Source organism: Protopterus annectens, chromosome 7.part0, assembly GCF_019279795.1.
Source record: "Protopterus annectens isolate FY-2018-M chromosome 7.part0, PAN1.0, whole genome shotgun sequence".
NCBI lineage: Eukaryota > Metazoa > Chordata > Ceratodontiformes > Protopteridae > Protopterus > Protopterus annectens.
In genome coordinates, this window is record NC_056739.1 from 608,365,655 (window position 1) to 608,384,190 (window position 18,536).

An 18,536-nucleotide genomic window follows, 5' to 3' on the forward strand; every position below is an offset into this window, starting at 1 on the left:
GAGGGATATTCAGCAGAATATCAGGACAAAGGAAATGTAGTATACTTGCACTAATTGCTAGAGGAGCCCCAAAAGTGATGGAAGAGGGAAAAATAATAATGGTAGATTTGAGTTAATAAGGGGCTACTGACAAGGGAGGAATATTATGTTGGCATATATTTCTATTCCACCTAGAACTGCTGTAATGGAACTTAAGGAACTTTTGGAAGAAATAATCAGCTTTCAGCAATGAATATTACATATAAGTGGGGACTGGAACCTGAATTGCAACAGGGAAGGTGTATCTGGCAATCTAGAAGGGATAATACAACAAAAGAGGGTAGATTTCTGAAGAAATTTATGAAAATATTTGGTATGGAAGATGTGAATTTTGTAGCAGGAACTCAGAAAGAATTTACATACACTGCCCCAAGACACAATAACTGGGCAAGACTAGACTGAAACTGAATTTCACAGAAACGTGCATTTAATTTAAAACTTCAACACACATCCAGTAACTATTTCATATCATGCGCCAATAACAATTAAGATAAAAATGCAGGGCAGTTTTAGAAAAATGAGACACTGGCACTTCCCCTCCTGCCTGTTAAAACAAGAGCAATTTAAAGAACGGGTAGTGGAAATTACTCAAGTGTTATTAGGGAAGACAGAAATTTCTTCAGAAGTTACAGCTAGTGTGTGGGATAAAATGAAAGTTGACTTTAAAAATAGTGTGGAAGTACAAGAAAAGAGATATGGTTAAGAAGTAACAGGAATTATTTAGAGGGGCTGACAAAGGTTAAAGTATTGCAGATTAAGCGGAATCTCACAGGACAAGAATAGCCGTAACTACAGAGTACTAAAGAGAAAATAAGGGAGTATCTGGATAATATGCACGAGTTTACAAAGATTGCTTTTAAACAATTATTTCTGATAATAACTCCAGAGCACAAAAACTTTTAACATAATAACTTGAGCAACAGAAAGTAGAAAGGGTTGTTGCCAAATTTAGGGATTATATAACAAGAAAAATAACCAGAGATCCAGCAGAGTTATCAGAGCTATTTCAGAAATTTTATGAAAATTTGTATAAAGCAGCGAAATGTGAAAATCACAAAGGAGCACAAATGGAAATATTTATGGAAGACTCAAGGATGCCAAGGTTAGAGATGGGTGAGGTTCAAAAACTAACAGATAAGATAGGAGGAGATGAGATAAAAACAGTGATGCATAATCAATTTACAGGAATGTCTTCAGGAATAGATGGATTTCTTGTAGAAGTTTTGAAGCTAGGAGGAAAAAAAGTGATAAAGATCTGGTAGGTTTTTTTAACAGTATTCTAAAAGGGGGGGGGGAGCACCAGTATCCAGGAATAAAGCTGTGGTGGCTGTAATACCTAAAGACAGTGAAGACCCCTCAGACCCAGCTTTATATTGGCCAATTTCAAATTTAAACCATGATTATAAAGTGTTTATGTCTATAATACCTAAAAGAATGGTAAAGGTGTTGTCAAAATTGATAGATATTGATCTATGTATTTTTTGGAGGTGAGGCAAACATTTGACAACATTAGTAGAGCAATGATGATCCAGAGGTAAGCAGAATGTATGAAAATACTGCTGTTCTTGCTGGGTGTAGATGCAGCTAAAGCATTTGACAGAGTAAGCTAGGATTTTATGAGTAGGGTAATAGATGTATTTGTATTCTCTGATACAATAATAATCAAACCAAAGTAGTAAGTTCAAACAGACCAACCAGTTAGTAAAACTTACAAGAAAGACCTAGCCAAGCTAGAGTTTTCTCTGTGTGATACCTTAAACCTTGTGTAACAGAGGTCCATGGGATATTTATGCAAATTACCCCTTCAGCACATTGAGTGTTTCAGCAATATGGCTTTTGAATGTCCATGACTTTTTACTTTTTGTGGATGCATTCAGGCCAATAAAGCTAAACCCTACTGGCTGTGGACATGCATGTTTTAGCCTTAGAAGCCAGCCTGAAGAAGTCAGTTTTATGTACAGGTCAGACATATTTTTATCAACCAGAGGATAAGTTGCGGACAGTAATTAAAGAGTTGAAGGCATTTTGCTGTGAGGGCAGGGGTCAAGTGGGATAAGCTGATCCTTCCAATAGAACAAGGTGATTTAGATACACAGTTAAGACTCATATTCATAACACAAGCAGAAAGCTATAATGCAAAGTGGAAAGGGATGATGATGAAACAAGGTGGGGAAATTCAAGAAATAAGAAGAGAGTGGGATTTTGGATTCAGATCCTTAAGGAGAATGACAGCCATACAGAATATTGTACGCATAAATTAGCAGAAACTATTCTATAATGCAATTAATGATGATGACCCTAATTAGGGGTACAGAGAATAGCCAAGAAGGGGCTGTGTGCATACATCAGGAGCGTGTGTATGTTTTCAGGATTCCCAGTGTCTCATTTCTTGTGTATTTTCACAAGCTTTTTATAGCATTGCTGATTGCTCTACACTCACTGTATCGTTCCTTTGACAAGGACTGTAAATTTTCAGCTGTGTTCCCATGAGTCATCAGTCCATCTATTTCAGTGGAGAAAGTACTGTTGCATGAGTAGGGCTTCAGATGTTACAGCGGTAAACAAATGCTACACAGCAAGGTCTTCTGCAAGCAGGTCTGCCCCCTTTTAGCATCCTTTCATTCACTTTCCCCAATGTTAGTTTTGGTACAATAATATGCAGGTTACCGTTCCTTATGGAGTGATACATTGTGCTGATAGTTGTATTTAAATGATATTAATCTAGAAGATGTTTGCTGAGTCTCACCATTTTCTGTCACAGTACTGAGGGTTTGGAGAAACAGAAACTACTACTACAGATTGATGCCCTTAATGAAGAACTAGTAGAAATGAGATGCACAAGACAGAAACATGAGGCAATCATACAGAGTCTGAAAGAGGTAAGTGTTGCAGAAAACTTGAGGCAGAAGTTTAAATAATGTCTGTTTTGTATCGTAACTGTTCTGTGTAGCCTACTGCTTTTCATTGCTGCTTGTTAGTGAAAATAGCTTTACAAAGAGTAAAACAAATAAATTAATGTCTTGCTCCCAAAGAGCGATAACATTTGTGAAGTATTGTATTAATAATCACCTGGTAGACAGTTAAATGTTCTTTGAAACTACATAGGTTTGTAGCATAAAAGGATAAAGCCTTGATTATGACCCTGATGACCCAAATTCAAACAGTGGCTTGGGCACTAAAAGACCTGTTCGGGGGGTGGGGGTGTAGAGGTGAGCAGCTTAGATGAGCTTCACTATTCATGGGGAAGTGTTGGTGGTTTCTTGTCAGGCAGTACTTCCCATACGTATGGAGGCTTGCATGATAACAGTGGCCATAGACCAGGAGATGCAGGCTTGGTAACCCCAACCAGTGAAGGTAGACTTCATGATGTGTCACTGTGGAAACATGCACATATCAAGCAGAAGATGTAGGATGACCTGCAGTGATGTGGTGCTCATATCTGCCACTTGGGAGTGTGGTAGTGCCTGTGTGGTAGAACGTAATAGAAACACCTCTGGCACCTCTGGCAGGTGCAGATAAAGGTTTGGTGTTGGGTAGTTCCCCTGGCCTGTAGACTACTGGGGCCAATTATGGAACATGGACAGCACTGATTCAAGATGTGGAAGCCCGACCCTCAGGTCATTGGAATGATGATGCCCTCCTTTGGCAACCAGAGGATGGTCTGGCATTGACACAGGCAAAAACCTCTTCAAGGTTGTCTGGATTATGGACCCCTCTTGTCAGTTTTCACTTGGGCACAGGTAGGAGTCGATGCATCTGATAGTGAACAGGCTCAAAGTCTATGGGATGAGATTTTAATGGTCAACACATATGGAAACAAAAACAAACTTTCTTTGAAACTGAGACTAAAGAAAATTCAGACATTTTATAATATCTTTATTTTACTTGACTGTTCTTAACTCATTCACTTTTATGGAGCTTGGGAATGTTGGCTGTTCACTTCCTACAAAAGAGTAATGAAGCATCCTGAGCTACTTTTCAAAGAATCCATTTCTAGAAAACGTACTTTAAACAAATTTATGTCTTGAACTGTAACAGCTGTACAAAAAGTGTAAACACGAACATTTTTCAGCATAAACAAAACAAGTGATGGTATCTCAGTGACCACATTGTTGAGGCATTTAGTATCTTTAGTTGGTTTGGTAGCCCAGATGTCAACTTCTGAATGAAATATTAACCACCATTGTGTCATGCTTGCTGTCTGAGATATTGACAGAAATATGGAAAGTGTACGTCTCATAATCAGACAAATAAACAATAAACAAAAAAATAAACTGTTACATGTCTGTAACTGTACTGGATAGTGGTCATGTGTCAGTGGACATTTTATCCACACTGATGCCAGCTTTACACTGTGGCTTTATTCATTATGGTGCCACATTCCTTTCTAGCTGAATGGACAAAAATATAAAAAAAATCACAATTTTCATAATATGACAAATAAAATCTTACAACTACGCAAATGTGTTAAATAAATATCGCATGTTAAAGGCAAGTTGTCCTTAAAGATGCCACCTTCAAAATGATATATTTCATACCTTAGTATTCATGTTGCCAGTTAGGTTGCCATGTTTCCTTAGAGAGGTATTGCTAAAAGAAAAAAATCACTTTATAATGTTCATACTTTAACAAATAAACAAGCTGTTATTTCTGTGTAGATATCTTGAATGCACATGATGTCTTTAGATCAATGTGCTCTTAATTGTGGTAGATTTAAAATGATACCTCAGCAATCATATTGTCATGATTCATTAGTCATACAGTGACAAAAATATGACATATCTGTTAATCTTCATATTGTGAAAAATACTAAATAGTGATTGGTGCAACAAGGCCACCGTATGGTGACAGCCCTCATTAAACACGTGCACAAGGGGTGTGTATTTGAGTAGGAAAAGACATAATGGCCCCCACAGGGATGCAGGTAGCATGCCTTCCAATGGTGGGAGTAAGATATAAAAATGCTCTCATAGGTTCATAGGTTGGTACTAGGCTATCAGCCCTAGGGCCTATACAAGCCTTGCCATAACAATTCCCTGGCCATTTCTTCCCACAGTATTTACTTCCCTGGACCCCTGTCTAGCAGGGTGACTGACGTGATCCCCAGGGTGAATTTCCTATCTCCTATCCAGTCATCATTGAAGAGGGCCAAAGAGGCGCTCTGCTTGACATGTATGGGCAGTCTATTCCAGAATCTGGGGAGTCTCTGGGTCAGGAACCTCTCCCTCCAGCATGTTTTGTTCATTGTGATGACAGCATTTAGATCTGGAGCATGTGTCCCTGAGGGATTGGGATTTCTTTAAGTGTAGCTTGTCCTACAGCTCCTGGGTTTGACAAGGCCTTGTATATTAAGAGTCTGAGTAGACGATATGCGACAGAGTATAGGTGGAGTTTTTTTAGGCGGTCAGCATAGGGCATCTGCTTTAGGCCTGTGATTCTTTTAGTGAGGTATTTCTGTGGCTTTTCCAGTTGTTGCAGATGTCTTGAGAGGTACATACCAAACGGGGCATTGTATTCTATAATGGGTCTAATGAGGGATGAGTACAGTGGGACAATGACCTCCTTTTTTCTAGATGAAAAGCCCTTAGTGATGAGGTGTGCCACATAGAAGGATTTCCTGACTGTTGTGGCGATGAGGTTATCGAAGGTGAGACCAATGTCCACCTGTGTCCCTAAGTCTCTTAGCACACTTTCGGTGTTTAGTGTACTGCCACCTATGTGGTAATTCACGGGTACATGTTTTTTCCCAAAGGGGATAACTATACATTTCTTGGCATTGAGCTTGAGCCCGTGGCTCTGGCACCAAGCAAGCATCTGTTTCTGTAAGGTCCTTTTGTAGAATATCCACAACATTTCGAGATTCAATAAGGGTTTCCAGTTTGCAGTCATCTGCAAACTTTGTTAGCCAGAGTCCCTTAGTGTTGGCTTATACTTCAGAGAAGTAGATGCCAAACAAGAGCGGTCCCAGGACTGAACCCTGAAGTACTCCACTTGTCACTTGTCTGGAGCTGGATTTGGAGTCGGCCACTTTTACAATGTGGGGTCTGTCAATAAGCCACATGGCAAACCATTGAGTGACGTTGGGATTAATTCCCAGCTTAGTAAGTTTATCTATGATTCCAGAGTGGGGGATGGTGTTGAAGGCCTTGACGAGGTCCAGATAGGCTGTGTGGACTACCTTACCCTTGTCCACGGCTCTGGAGATTGATTCGAAGAAGTCAATCAGATTCAGGAGACAAGATTGGCCCTTCTGAACCCAAACTGCATGGGGTCCAGTGTTTGAAGGTTGCCAATGTCTTTGTTTATAAGTTCCATAATAATACGTTCCATAGCCTTGCAGATCAGGCTCGTCAGACTGATGGGGCGGTAGTTCCTAGGATCCAAGGTGGATCCCCCCTTGTGGTGTGGGATAACTGTAGCTGTGCACCACTCAGTGGGCACGAAGCCTGAGGTGAGGCTATGATTAAACATGACACTAAGGTGAGGTGCCAATTAATTTTGTAGTTCATGTAGTACACAGCCTGGGATGTCATCTGGTCCCATGGATGCTGTATTCTTAGCTTTGGAGAGTGCATTTTTTACCTGTGTGACCATTATTACCAGAATTTGGCAATCTTTCGGTATTGAGATGGGCCCTTTAGGGGGTGAGAGGAGGGTGAAGTTTGCACTGAATCGATCTGCCAGGATATTGGCAATATCCTTGGGATTGGTATATTTAATACCATTCTGTTGTAGCTCAGAGCAGATCTGAGCATTGCCATTTAGATTCTTGACATAGCTGTAGAATGCCTTGTGGTTGTCTTTGGAATCTTTGGCAATTTTATTTTCGTAGCTAGCTTTGGAGGATTTTATGAGGGATCTCAGCTTCTTACTGAGGCTGGTAAAGGAGTTTTTTTGCATCCTGGGATTTTCCTCTTTTTTTGTAACAGTTTCTTCCTTTTGTTGTAGAGTTTGTTTATGGCAAGGGACCACCAGATTGACTTCCTTTTTTTTGGAGAATGCCTTGGTTCTATTCGGGCTGGCACGATTCATGCACAAGTGTATGTGCTCATACAGTGCCTTAGTGTAGGATTCAGCAGTCGAACTTTCAGTTCCTGCCTGCATAGGTGTTATGAAGTTTGTCACTTCTGATTTGAGTAGCATGAAGTTGGCTTTGGAGAAGTTTTTTTATGGAGGTTTCCGTATTGGGGGTGGGATATGGATGTCAAGGGTGATTAGGTTATGGTCACACTGACCAACGAGGTGGTAACCATAGGTATGGAGCATTGATTTCCCATGTTGGTAATGACCAGGTCTAGGATATTGGAGCCCCTGGTGGGACTAAGGATTAGTTGATCCAGGGCATTTATGAATTCCAAGAACCGTTAGGCAAAGGTGTTGGTACGCAAGTAGTTTTCCCAGTTAATGGCAGGGTAGTTGAAATCAGCCAGTATTAGGCTGTTTGGTTGTATCTTAATATTTTCCAGTATGTTTAGAATGGTGTAGTGAGAATCTTGGGGCATGGTGGGGGATCTGTATCAAGCAACAATTTGGATTGCAATCTTACCTAATGTTAGTTGCATCTGAAGAATTTCGGATGCATTGTGTTGGGCAACTAGCCTGGTGTTGTGAATATCCTTGGTGAATATGGACACTCATCCACCTTTAGTGTTTCGTTCCTGGTTTGGTTGCCGAAAGGTGTGGTAAGAGTTGTAGCCTGGTATTGCAGGGGTGCTCTCTGGAGCCTTAAACCACGTCTCAGTTACTGCACAGATATCAATGTTCTCCATTTTTAGGAGTGCCTCGAGAGAGTGCATTTTGAGGTTTAGACTTCTTGCATTGAGTAGCATTACCTTCAGATTTTGCATGCTTGTAACTGTTACGCTGGTGTTTTTTTCCTTTGAACTTTGCCTAAAAAAGGTACTATAGGGGTGGCAAGAGCCTTAGCCAGTAACCTGAATCCCAGGGGCAACAGGTGCAGACCATCTCTAGCAAAGCATTGTGGTCTGTCGATCATGTCATCCCAGGCGGACTGATACTGGATCCCCTTTGAGTGACACCAGAAGCTTAGCCAATTGTTGAAGTCAATCATTTTGTCCTTATACTGTGGTATCATTCTGGGCGAAGGCAGGATGCTACTCAGTGCTAGGGTCATACCTGCCTGGGCCACATGATCCGAGAGCTCTTCCATGTCTCTTTTCATGTAGTCCAGGGAGGTACGTCTCAAGTCATTCACTTCAACATGGACAATGACAGAGTAATTTTTGTACTTGTTGAGTGACTTGAGTGCATGTGTTATGTGGCGGATCCTGGCAGCTGACTGTAATTTTCTCCTTGTCAGCCTGGTGAGTGGAACATCAGTGTGCCTGACTATAGAGTCACCTATGGCTAAAGTGTTGGGTACATTGTCTTGCCTTAGGGGCTGTTGTTGGGTGACTTTGTTTGTGATTGATGTTTGTTTGCGTTTCAGCTTCTGAGGTCTTTGTTGCTTGGGCAGGTTACTGTTAAGGGCCTCCACATATGTGGGTTTAGTGTTGCTATGTGTGGGTGTTGGTGGTGTGGGTCTAGAAGGGCTGTGTGTTGCTTGAGGCGTAGTGCAGGTGTTGACCTTCTCCACTTGACTGTCTAGTACAATCTTGGGTGGAGAGAGCTTTGCTTCCAGTTTGGCTATGTAAATGCATGTCTCGCAGATTGTAGTGTTGGGTGGTAGGAGAAGAGAGTTGTTTGTGTACATGAGGCAATTGCTGCATTTTTTGTAAAATACAAGAGCTGTTTTCCCTTACCTTTGCCTACGATTAATTTCTCCTTATTAACAAGGAGAGTTTAGTGCTTGTATCAGTTTAAGACTTCCTAGTGCTTTCCAGCAGGTTTTAAAGCAAGTGCTAGTCACAGGGATGCTTAAAGGTAAGATGAAAATAAATGGTTTATCCTAAACACTGCAGTGTGCACTAGAGGAGTTAGGTGTGAAAGTAGGTAACTTTAAGTTTTACCTGTCTAAAATTTTAAGTTTTAGTGTAGAGTCACTATTTTTAAAACAGCAAGATAGATTGAAAGGGGGTGGTCACTTTTGTATTCTGGTATTATGGAATACAGTAGGATCGCCAATAAATTTAAATAGTTGAAGGGGAGTGATGTCACAAAATGATATGAAATGAGAGGAAATGAGATATATGGTCAGATTAACATAAGGGGAAGGCAACTAGAAAGACAGTGGTGTTTAAGAACACTACATAACTAGATGGGAGGGTCGGGAAATAATTTCTGCCTGACTTACAAGAGACAGAGCTGTGGTCTCTTTTCAAGTTTTAATATGCAGTTAAAAGCAGAATACAAGTAAAACACAAGGTAAATAAAACAAATCGCAGTATTCAAAATTGAAAAAGGCAATAAAGTAATACAACAAACAAAAAGCAAACTAACCTTTTCCACACAGCAAATTGCAGCAGAGTCTGGGTGAGCCTTTCTAGTAAAGCTCTGAAATGTTTTATTTTACCCCTTAAATAGAAGGTTTAGTTCCTAGCTCCACCCCCTCAGTTCACAGATGATTAACCTTAACTGACCTGTTCTATTGACCTGTACTAATTTCTGTCTGACTCACAAGAGACAGTGCCAGGATGCCTGACATTGTATAAACAACCTTCATGGCTGCCTAAATGATCCCCCCTGTTTGCGGCTCTTGTCCTCATTGGCAAAAGGAATCCATAAAATAGGCAAACCAAGCATCTTGTCAACAGCAAATGTCGTTAACAAGGTGAAAATGTCAATGTTTTCAGAAGAATATCTGCTTTAAAATGATCATAGTCGGTGCATTCACATGTTTTACATCAACATTATAATGTAAAAACTTCTGGAATTTTTTTTTTTTGTAAATTTTCACAACCATATGGTTCACATCTTGGAAACTGTGCAACATACACATATAATGTCGGTAGCATTTGTGTTAGACTTGCGCTTTCACATGATTGTAAGAAATTTTTGTCTTGACTGCTTTCTCACTGAGGTATATGAAAAATGCAAAGAAATATACAACATTGTATATATTTACATAATTAAGAATATAAATAAAACTCAGTATCCCTCAAGTCAGATTAGGAAAAAGTCAGTGCATTTCTGTAAGTGCAAAAATTGTAAGAAATGATAATTGGTACTTACGTATTATCGCAACCAGATTTTTGCAATAATACGGCTTGCTTCCCAGTGTGCAACTGTAACCATAAATGTATGCAGAATCACACAGGGAATGTTATCTAAAAAAAACACTTAGTTGAGGTAGGAATAGTGCAGTACTTGAAAAATGACTGCTTGTTTGAACCTGTGCCGTTTCCCAACATCATGTCAGTCGTAGTATGTTTCCAAGTCCTGTTATGTGTGCACACAACACAGCAGAAGTATGTGAAATGGAGTAATTACTCTGAATCACAATCAAAGCACAACCTCACTGAATGTAAACAGTTTTGAACAAAATACTGTGTTTCTTTCTGGCTTGGCCAAAACTCGATCCCGAAAAGACATAAAGTGACAGCAAAGACACATTCTCCTTTCAAGCAATGATATTTTGTGGCCAGATGCAAAGAGCCGCATCTGCAGCATATTCCCTTCCCCAGAACTAGCAGCTCAAAAGGGGTAAAAAGCAACTGTGACAGTTCACACACCATCCAAAAAGGGGGAGAAATGTGACATCTACAGACGTGATTCATTTATTATTAAACACACATCACAGAGCATAACACTCCGGGTGCCAACACTGCTGCTTCACAACCAACTTCCAGAGCCAGCCACTACATTTTTCCTGACATACTGCTTGGGTCCGTCTCAACTCTGATTTGCAGGACAATGCAAAAAGGCATGCAGGTTATACTGTAAACTGTCCCAAATCATGATATTAAGGACAACAACTAATTTGTCCATAATGTCATAATTGTCAGGAATTATTAGAGAATTGGAAGCTGGTTGCAAGAGAATCACAAACATCTGGTATGTATGAGCGTAATCTGACAGCATTGACTGACAAAGAACGTTCAATGGACAGCCTTGCCAAGAAGCGACATGCTGCCAGTAAAGAGCAGGAGGAAGCAGTATGTTTTTTTAGTTTATGTTGATAGCCCTCCAGAAAACAACCTGGTTTGGTAAAGAAAACACACTGTTTTCCATTTCAACAACATCAATGAACAGATATAGTGATCGGGAAGCAAGCCGTATTTTGCAAAAATCTGGTTGCGATAATACGCAAGTACCTTATTATTTTATATATGTGTTCCAAGTGCAGGCAATTTATCAAGGACCACAGGAAAATCTTAACAGTTTGTTTTTGTCATCACAGTAAAAGTATGTTTCTAGAGAACCACAAAAACATGCTGTAAACCAAAGAATGCACTGCACCTGAATTATAACTGTATTATGTTCCTGTGTTTTCAGTGGTTTTGGAGAATTATTTTTCTTCTTGTCGCACTTCCTGGACATCCCCTCTTCAGTGGGGTTCTCAATAATTTTCTACAGTACTACTTGCCAGATGTAAATAATTGATTTACTGAGTAAGTCTAAAAACACGGAGAACTGTGTCTATACCTGTACATCAGCACAAGACACAGTGAGTTTAACTGAAACTGATTCCATGTAATAACACCCCTATAGTGTCTGACTAATGTATTTTACAAGAATTTTGTTCCCAGTTTAATTATCATTTAAAGTAAACAATTTTATGCCTTATGTATCACAAGTGTATGCAGTGCTCCAGATTCTATGAAAACTATTAAGTGACTGGAAAAAGGAAGGAGTTTCTTTAATCGCAAAATGGTAGTTATACTTGTTTATCCTCAGGTTTGAAGACGTGGCTCTCTATGTAAACTCATTCCAAACACCTTGTAGTGAAACGGTAGTTTCTCTTTGGTGAAGATACTTACAACAGAATGTATCCAAACTAATACATCTACGTTAAGTCTCACAGACTCATTCTGAATTTTCAAGGAAAATTCTTTTTGTATGCAGAATTTGTAAAACCTTTGCCATGACAAATACTGAAGTTATATTGAAATTCAAATATTTGTTTAAACCCACATCTTTTAAACAGTGTTCATAGTTAGCAATAGCAGTTTAGTCATATGCCCATTTGATTATTCAAAACTAATTGCAGGTATATATTTCCTCTGGTAAAGAAGTTTCTTGATTATATCGTTTCCAGAACAAGCATTTCTTATGGGCAGTATGGGCCTGCTATGGGTGTATCTGTATCATTCAGCCTGTACCAAAAAAACACATTTGGAATGGCTTCTTGTTTTAGAAATTTGCTTTGCTTTTCTCTTTGAAAACTTTTGATATGTAAAGTATGCCTGGCTTTAATCTAATGAAATCAGCCTGCATTTCCAAAAAATAAAACCAGAGTCACAATTTATATTTTATTATATATATTGTTTGATAAATTACATTTTCTCTGCTTGACTGTGTTATCAGTGCTTTCTCAGTGCTAGCTTCAGACAAACCCACACTTGCAGGACCAGGATTCACACTCTTCAATGTCAACAGCTACTGAAAGCCTGCTGAATTCAACCTGACTGTGCCTGCAGCCTCAACATGTACTTACTTGTGGGTATGCTAGACTGACAATCCGTGTCCTTATCTCGTGGGCTACTGTGGTGCTGTTGCCATTACACTGCTCTGCTCCTGGCTGCTGCTGTGGTCTTTAGCTGCTTTTGAAGTCCTTTGATGCTTTACCACAGATCTCCACTGAGATGCCACTTTAATGTAGTGATCACTTGTAAGAAGAATCGAGTAGCAGTCCCTGTAGAAGATTTTATGTAAAGAAAACAAGGGATCAGCTGTTAAAATACATTTCATTTATCCCATAGGAACAAAACAATGCTGAGATCAGGAAGCTGAGGTGTTATAAAAGTAGTGGATTGAGTTCCTTAAATCTGATTTGTTGATACCACTTACATTTTCAGAGGCATCAGCAAGTGAGTCTCAGCAGTGCTTTGGGTGAAATAAAGTCTTGTAATATGAAAGAGACCATCAAATCTTCAAATGTAAAACATCTGTTATTATTAGAAAAGATATACCAAAGGACAGGGCTGTAAGCCTGTCACTTTGTAGGCGCGTCATGTAAGGATGAAACACTGTGGAGAGAAAATCGGGGTACACTGTCCCAACCAGGGTGCACATCAAGTTGATTTTCTCAAAATAAAAAAAAAAAAAAAAAAAAAAAAAAAAAAAGCCAGCCGATATCACAACAAACTCCAGTGTAAAAACAGAGCTCAGAAGGTAAGAAACATGCTTCAGTTTCCTTATGAATTTTCTTTTCACTATTGGGGTAGCATTGTAACTTTAAAGTGTCATACACCTGCAGGTAGAACTCGCAGAAAGTTCAACAATACACAGAAGCATAGCAAAGGGCGGACGAAGGGAGCATCTGCTCCAGGTGCAAACTATTAGGGGACATGATCCAGAAGTGCATTCTTTGATTTGTGTACCAGCATTTTTGAATGCCATTACAGAAATAGGCACGTCATGTTCATAGGTTCATAGGTAGATACTAGGCTATCTGCCCTAGGGCATTTATAAGCCTAGCCAGAGTGTATTTGGTTTACGTCTCCCTATTAGATTAGCCTACTGTGCCTCTGTAAAGTAGGTCACAGAAGGTACCCTTTAAGATTAGTTTACTGTGCCTCTGTCTAGCAGGGACACAGAAGAGATCCCAGGGGTGAATTTGCGATTTCCCATCCACGCGTCCAGAGTTCGCTTGTAGAGGTTCAGCGAGGGACTATGTCTAACATGAATTGGGATTCTATTCCAGAGTCAGGGGAGCCTCTGGGAAATGAATCTGTCCATCCAGCATGTCCTATTTATTTTTGTGCTGAGGTTTAAGTCCCTGGAGCGTGTAGCTCTAAGGGACTTGGATTTTTTTGAGGTGGAGCATGTCCATTAATTCTGGGTTTGACATGGCTTTGTACATCAGGCATAGATCACCTCTGAGTAGGCAGTAAGCAACTCAGTAGAGCTGGAGTTTCTTTAGTCGAGCTGCATAGGACATCTGTTTGTAGCCCATGATCCTCTTGGTGAGGTACTTTTGGGGTCTCTCCAGTTGCTGCAGGTGTCAGGTAAGGTACATCCCAAAAGGGGCATTGTATTCAATTTTGGGCCTGATGAGTGACGAGTAGAGGGGCACAATGACCTCTCTTGATCTAGATGCAAACCCTTTCGTGATAAGGTGGGCTATATAGAAGGTCTTTCTAACCACTTTGGCAACGTGATTATCAAAGGAGAGATTACTATCTATGTTGGTCCCCAAATCTCTAATTACTTCTTCCATACTTAATGGATTACCACCTATGTGGTAATTTGTGGGCACCTTGTTTTTCCCAAAGGGGGATGACTATGCACTTTTTAGCATTTAGCTTGAGGCCGTGGCTCTGGCACCAAGCATTAGTCTCTGTGAGACCCTTTTGGAGGATGCTTGTGTCGGCTGGAGATTCGATTATGTCCCCCAGTTTGCAGTCATCTGCGAACTTTGTCAGCCGTAATCCCCCCGTGTTAGCCTGAACCTCAGAGAAGTATAAACCGAACAAGAGAGGTCCCAGAACTGAGCCCTGTGGGACGCCACTTGTAACTGGTTTGGATTCGGACATGGCACCTGTGATTCTGACCATGTGGGTTCTATCCCTGAGCCAGTTTGCAACCCATCTTGTGATATAGGGGTTGATATTTAAGCTGGTAAGCTTATTTATGATGCCCGAGTGGGGTATTATGTCGAAGGCTTTTGTGAGGTCCAGGTAGGCTGTGTGGACTACCTTGCCCTCATCTATGGCTTTGGTAACTGTTTCAAAGAAATCAACTAGGTTTAAGAGGCAAGATCTGCCCTTAACAAAGCCGAATTGGGTAGGGTCCAGTGTCTGGAGGCTCCCAATGTCTTTGTTTATGAGTTCCATGATAATACGCTCCATAGCTTTACAGACCAGACTAGTCAGGCTTATGGGGCGATAGTTCCCGGGGTCCGTTGTGGCACCACCTTTGTGGAGTGGGACCACTGTAGTTGTATGCCATTCTTTGGGTACATATCCTGTAGTAAGGCTAAGTTTGAACAGTGACTTAATGTGAGGGTTAATTTGTTCTTGGAGCTCATGTAAGACACAGCCTGGGACACCGTCCGGTCCCATAGATGCTGTGTTTTTTGCTTTGGAGAGGGCAGCTTTCACCTGTGCATCTGTGATGTCAGGGAGGTTACATTCAGTTGGGATAGGCATTTGCTCCTTTGGGGGGGGGAAGGGGGGGAGATGTTTGCACTGAATCTGTCTGCCAGGATGTTGGCTATGTCTGTAGGTTCGGTATATTTTGTACCATTATGCAACAGTTCAGAGCATATCTGGGAGATTCCACCCATATTCCTGACATAACTAAAGAAGGCCTTGTGATTATCTTTAGTGTCTAGGGCAATTTTTCTTTCGAAACTGGCCTTTGATGATTTTATGAGGGATCGAAGTTTCTTGCTAATACTGATCAGAGATGCCTTCCCTTTTTGGGATTTTGCTCTGTCATGTAGTAGCTTCCTCCTTCTGTTGTATAGCTTATTTATGGCCGCGTCCACCAGACAGGTCTCCTGTTTTTGGAGGAGTGAGTCTTGCTTTTATTTGGGATAGCACGATCCATGCATTCCTGCAGGTGCTCATAGAATGCATTTGTAAAGGATTCTGCGGATTGGGCTGTATTATCCTCTGGCCCGGGGGCTTTGAAGGATTTCACCTCAGTCTTGAGAAGTGCAAAGTTGGCTTTTGAGAAATTCTTAACCGTGATTTCCTTGGCTGGGGGTGGGGATGGGATATGGATGTCCAAGGAAATTTGTTTATGATCTGATCTTACCAATGAGGGGTTTACCTCTGGTGTGGAACATAGAGTCCCCATGTTGGTGATGACCAGGTCCAATATGTTGTTCCCTCTTGTGGGAGTGGTGACCAGTTGTTCCATCGCGTTAGAGTTTATAAATTCAAGGAACCATTGGGTGAGGGCATTTGGGCTTGAGTAGTTTTCCCAGTCAATGTTTGAGTAGTTGAAGTCACCCAATAACATAGTGTTTGGAGAGACCTTCATATTCTCCAGTGTTATCAGGAATGCCAAGTGGGGTTCCTGTAATAGGGAGGGTGTTCTGTAGCAGGCTACAAACTGAAAGGCAGTTTTGCCCGCTGTTAGTTGCACATGGATGATTTCCGATGCTTCGTGCAGTGCCACTAACCTGGAGGTGTAGGTATCTTTGATGAATATAGATACCCCCCCCCCTTTTGTGCTTCGGTCCGAGTTTTGGGGCAGAAACGCATGGTATGAGTTATAACCTGGTAGTGCTGGGGTGCTCTCAGGAGCCTTGAACCAGGTTTCTGTTACTGCACAGACATCGATTTTCTCCATACTGAGGAGAGCCTTGAGTGCGTGCATCTTGAGGTTTAGACTTCTGGCATTGAGTAGCATTACCTTTAGTTTTTTTATCCTTGGGATTTCTATGGAGGTGGGTTTGTCCTTTGAGCCTTGCCTAAAAAAGGCACTATGGGGGTGGCAAGAGCCTTGGCCAGTATACGAAAGCCTAAGGGTGACAGGTGCAAGCCATCCTTTGCGAAGCAACGTGGCTTGTCGAGCATGTCATCCCAGGCTGACAGACACTGGATCCCCTTTGAATGACACCAATACTTTAGCCAATTGTTGAAACTGACCATTTTGTCTTTATACTGTGGCATCATTCTTGGTGAGGGCAAGATGCTACTCAAGGTCAGGGTCATACCAGCCTGGGCTACATGATCAGAGAGCTCCTCTATGTCTCTTTTCATGTAGTCCAGGGAGGTATGTCTCAGGTCATTCACACCAGCATGGACAATGACAGAGTCATACTTGTACTTGCTTTGGAGTGACCTGAGTGCTTGCATTATGTGGCGGATCCTGGCACCCGACAGGCAGCTTACAATGACCTTCCCCTTGTTCAGTCCGGTGAGCGGGACGTCAGTGTGCCGGACAATAGAGTCCCCTATAACAAGTGTATCTGGTGTGTTGTTTGGCCTTAAGGGCTGTGACTGTGAGGCACACTGATTTTGTGAAATATGTGATTCATGGGTATTGTTGAGGGGTGGCTGTTGCTTGGATATCTGCTTAGGAGGTCTTTGCTGTTTAGGCAGATTTTTATTTAGAGCCTCCGATTATGTTTTTGTGTGTTTATGTGTTGGGTATGCAGATGCAATAGGTCTGTGTGAGACTAGATTTGTGGTGAGGGTGGTTACCTTTTCCTCCTGACTGGCTGTGCCAGTCTTGGGTTGAGAGAGCTCTGCCTCCAGTTTGGCTGTGTAACTGCATCTCTCACATGTATTATAGTTTGTTGGAAGGAGGAGAGGGTTGTCTGTGTACATAAGGCAATTGTAACATTGCCTCAAAATTCCCAGATTCACCAGCTGGATTGGAGAGTAACCCTGAAACTGACCCTTGGACATACCAGATTAGAATAGGGAACTGTTTTTTTACTGATCAGATTAGGGAAGGGAACTGATTTTTCACTTGATCAGGAAGGACCAATCGGGAGCCTAATACTTATGAGAAGTCAAGGAGGGTGTAGTGCTTTAGTGTTTCCTTATAAGAGTTGAGCAAGTGCAGGGCTTTAGAAAGAGAATAGAGTGATTACTTTGAGAGTTTGAACAGTTCTAAGGGAAAAAGTGAAGAGCAGACTTTGTGGAGCCTGGAATAGTTTAAACCTGTTATGTAAGGATGAAACACCGTGGAGAGAAAATCGGTTTGCTGAGAGGGTACACTGTCCCAACCAGGATGCACATCAAGTTGATTTTCGCAGAAAAAATAAATAAAAGCCAGCCGATATCACAACAAGCTCCAATGTAAAAACAGAGCTCAGAGGGTAAGAAACATGCTTCAGTTTCCTTATGAATTTTCTTTTCACTATTGGAGTAGCACTGTAACTTTAAAGTGTCATACACCTGCAGGTAGAACTCACAGAAAGTTCAACAATACACAGAAGCATAACAAAGGTTGGACAAAGTGGGCATCTGCCCCAGGTGCAGACTATTAGGGGACATGTTCCAGAAGTGCATTCTTTGATTTGTGTACCAGCATTTTTGAATGCCATTACAGAAAAGTACTTCAGCAGTGTGTGTGTGTGTGTGCGTGTGTGTGTGTGTGTGTGTGTGTGTGTGTGTGTGTGTGTGTGTGTGTGTGTGTGTGTGTGTGTGTGTTAAACTGTAACAAGCCAATATTGGCTTGCTACAAGCAGGCTTTAAAAAAGAGGTAGAGGTCTTATTTTTTTCTTTTTGCTCTTCTGTGGGAAGCTGATTACTTCTATAAAAGCAGTAGTTCTTTTGAAGAGTGAGGGGGTGAGGTGCTGTATCGGCAATACTAGACGAGCCAGTTACAACTCTGCCAGTACATGTGCCATCACAGAGCATTCTCAGGTAGTAAAGAGATTTGTCCCAAAGTGGGACTTTGAATGAGGTAATGATATTTTCAGACTTTTTACAAGATTTTGTACTATTTGAGTGCCCTTAATGATACAG

General features: G+C 41.1%; 1 protein-coding gene across 1 annotated transcript in view; it reads left to right on the top strand.

Moving 5' to 3' along the window:
- LOC122806067 (GRIP and coiled-coil domain-containing protein 2-like) overlaps nt 1-18,536 on the top strand; it is a 1,105,805-nt gene that overhangs the window by 927,131 nt on the left and 160,138 nt on the right. Inside the window, exon 21 of the mRNA XM_044076306.1 lies at nt 2,801-2,918. Coding sequence (XP_043932241.1) covers nt 2,801-2,918 — 118 coding nt within the window. The remainder of the gene's footprint in view (nt 1-2,800; nt 2,919-18,536) is intronic.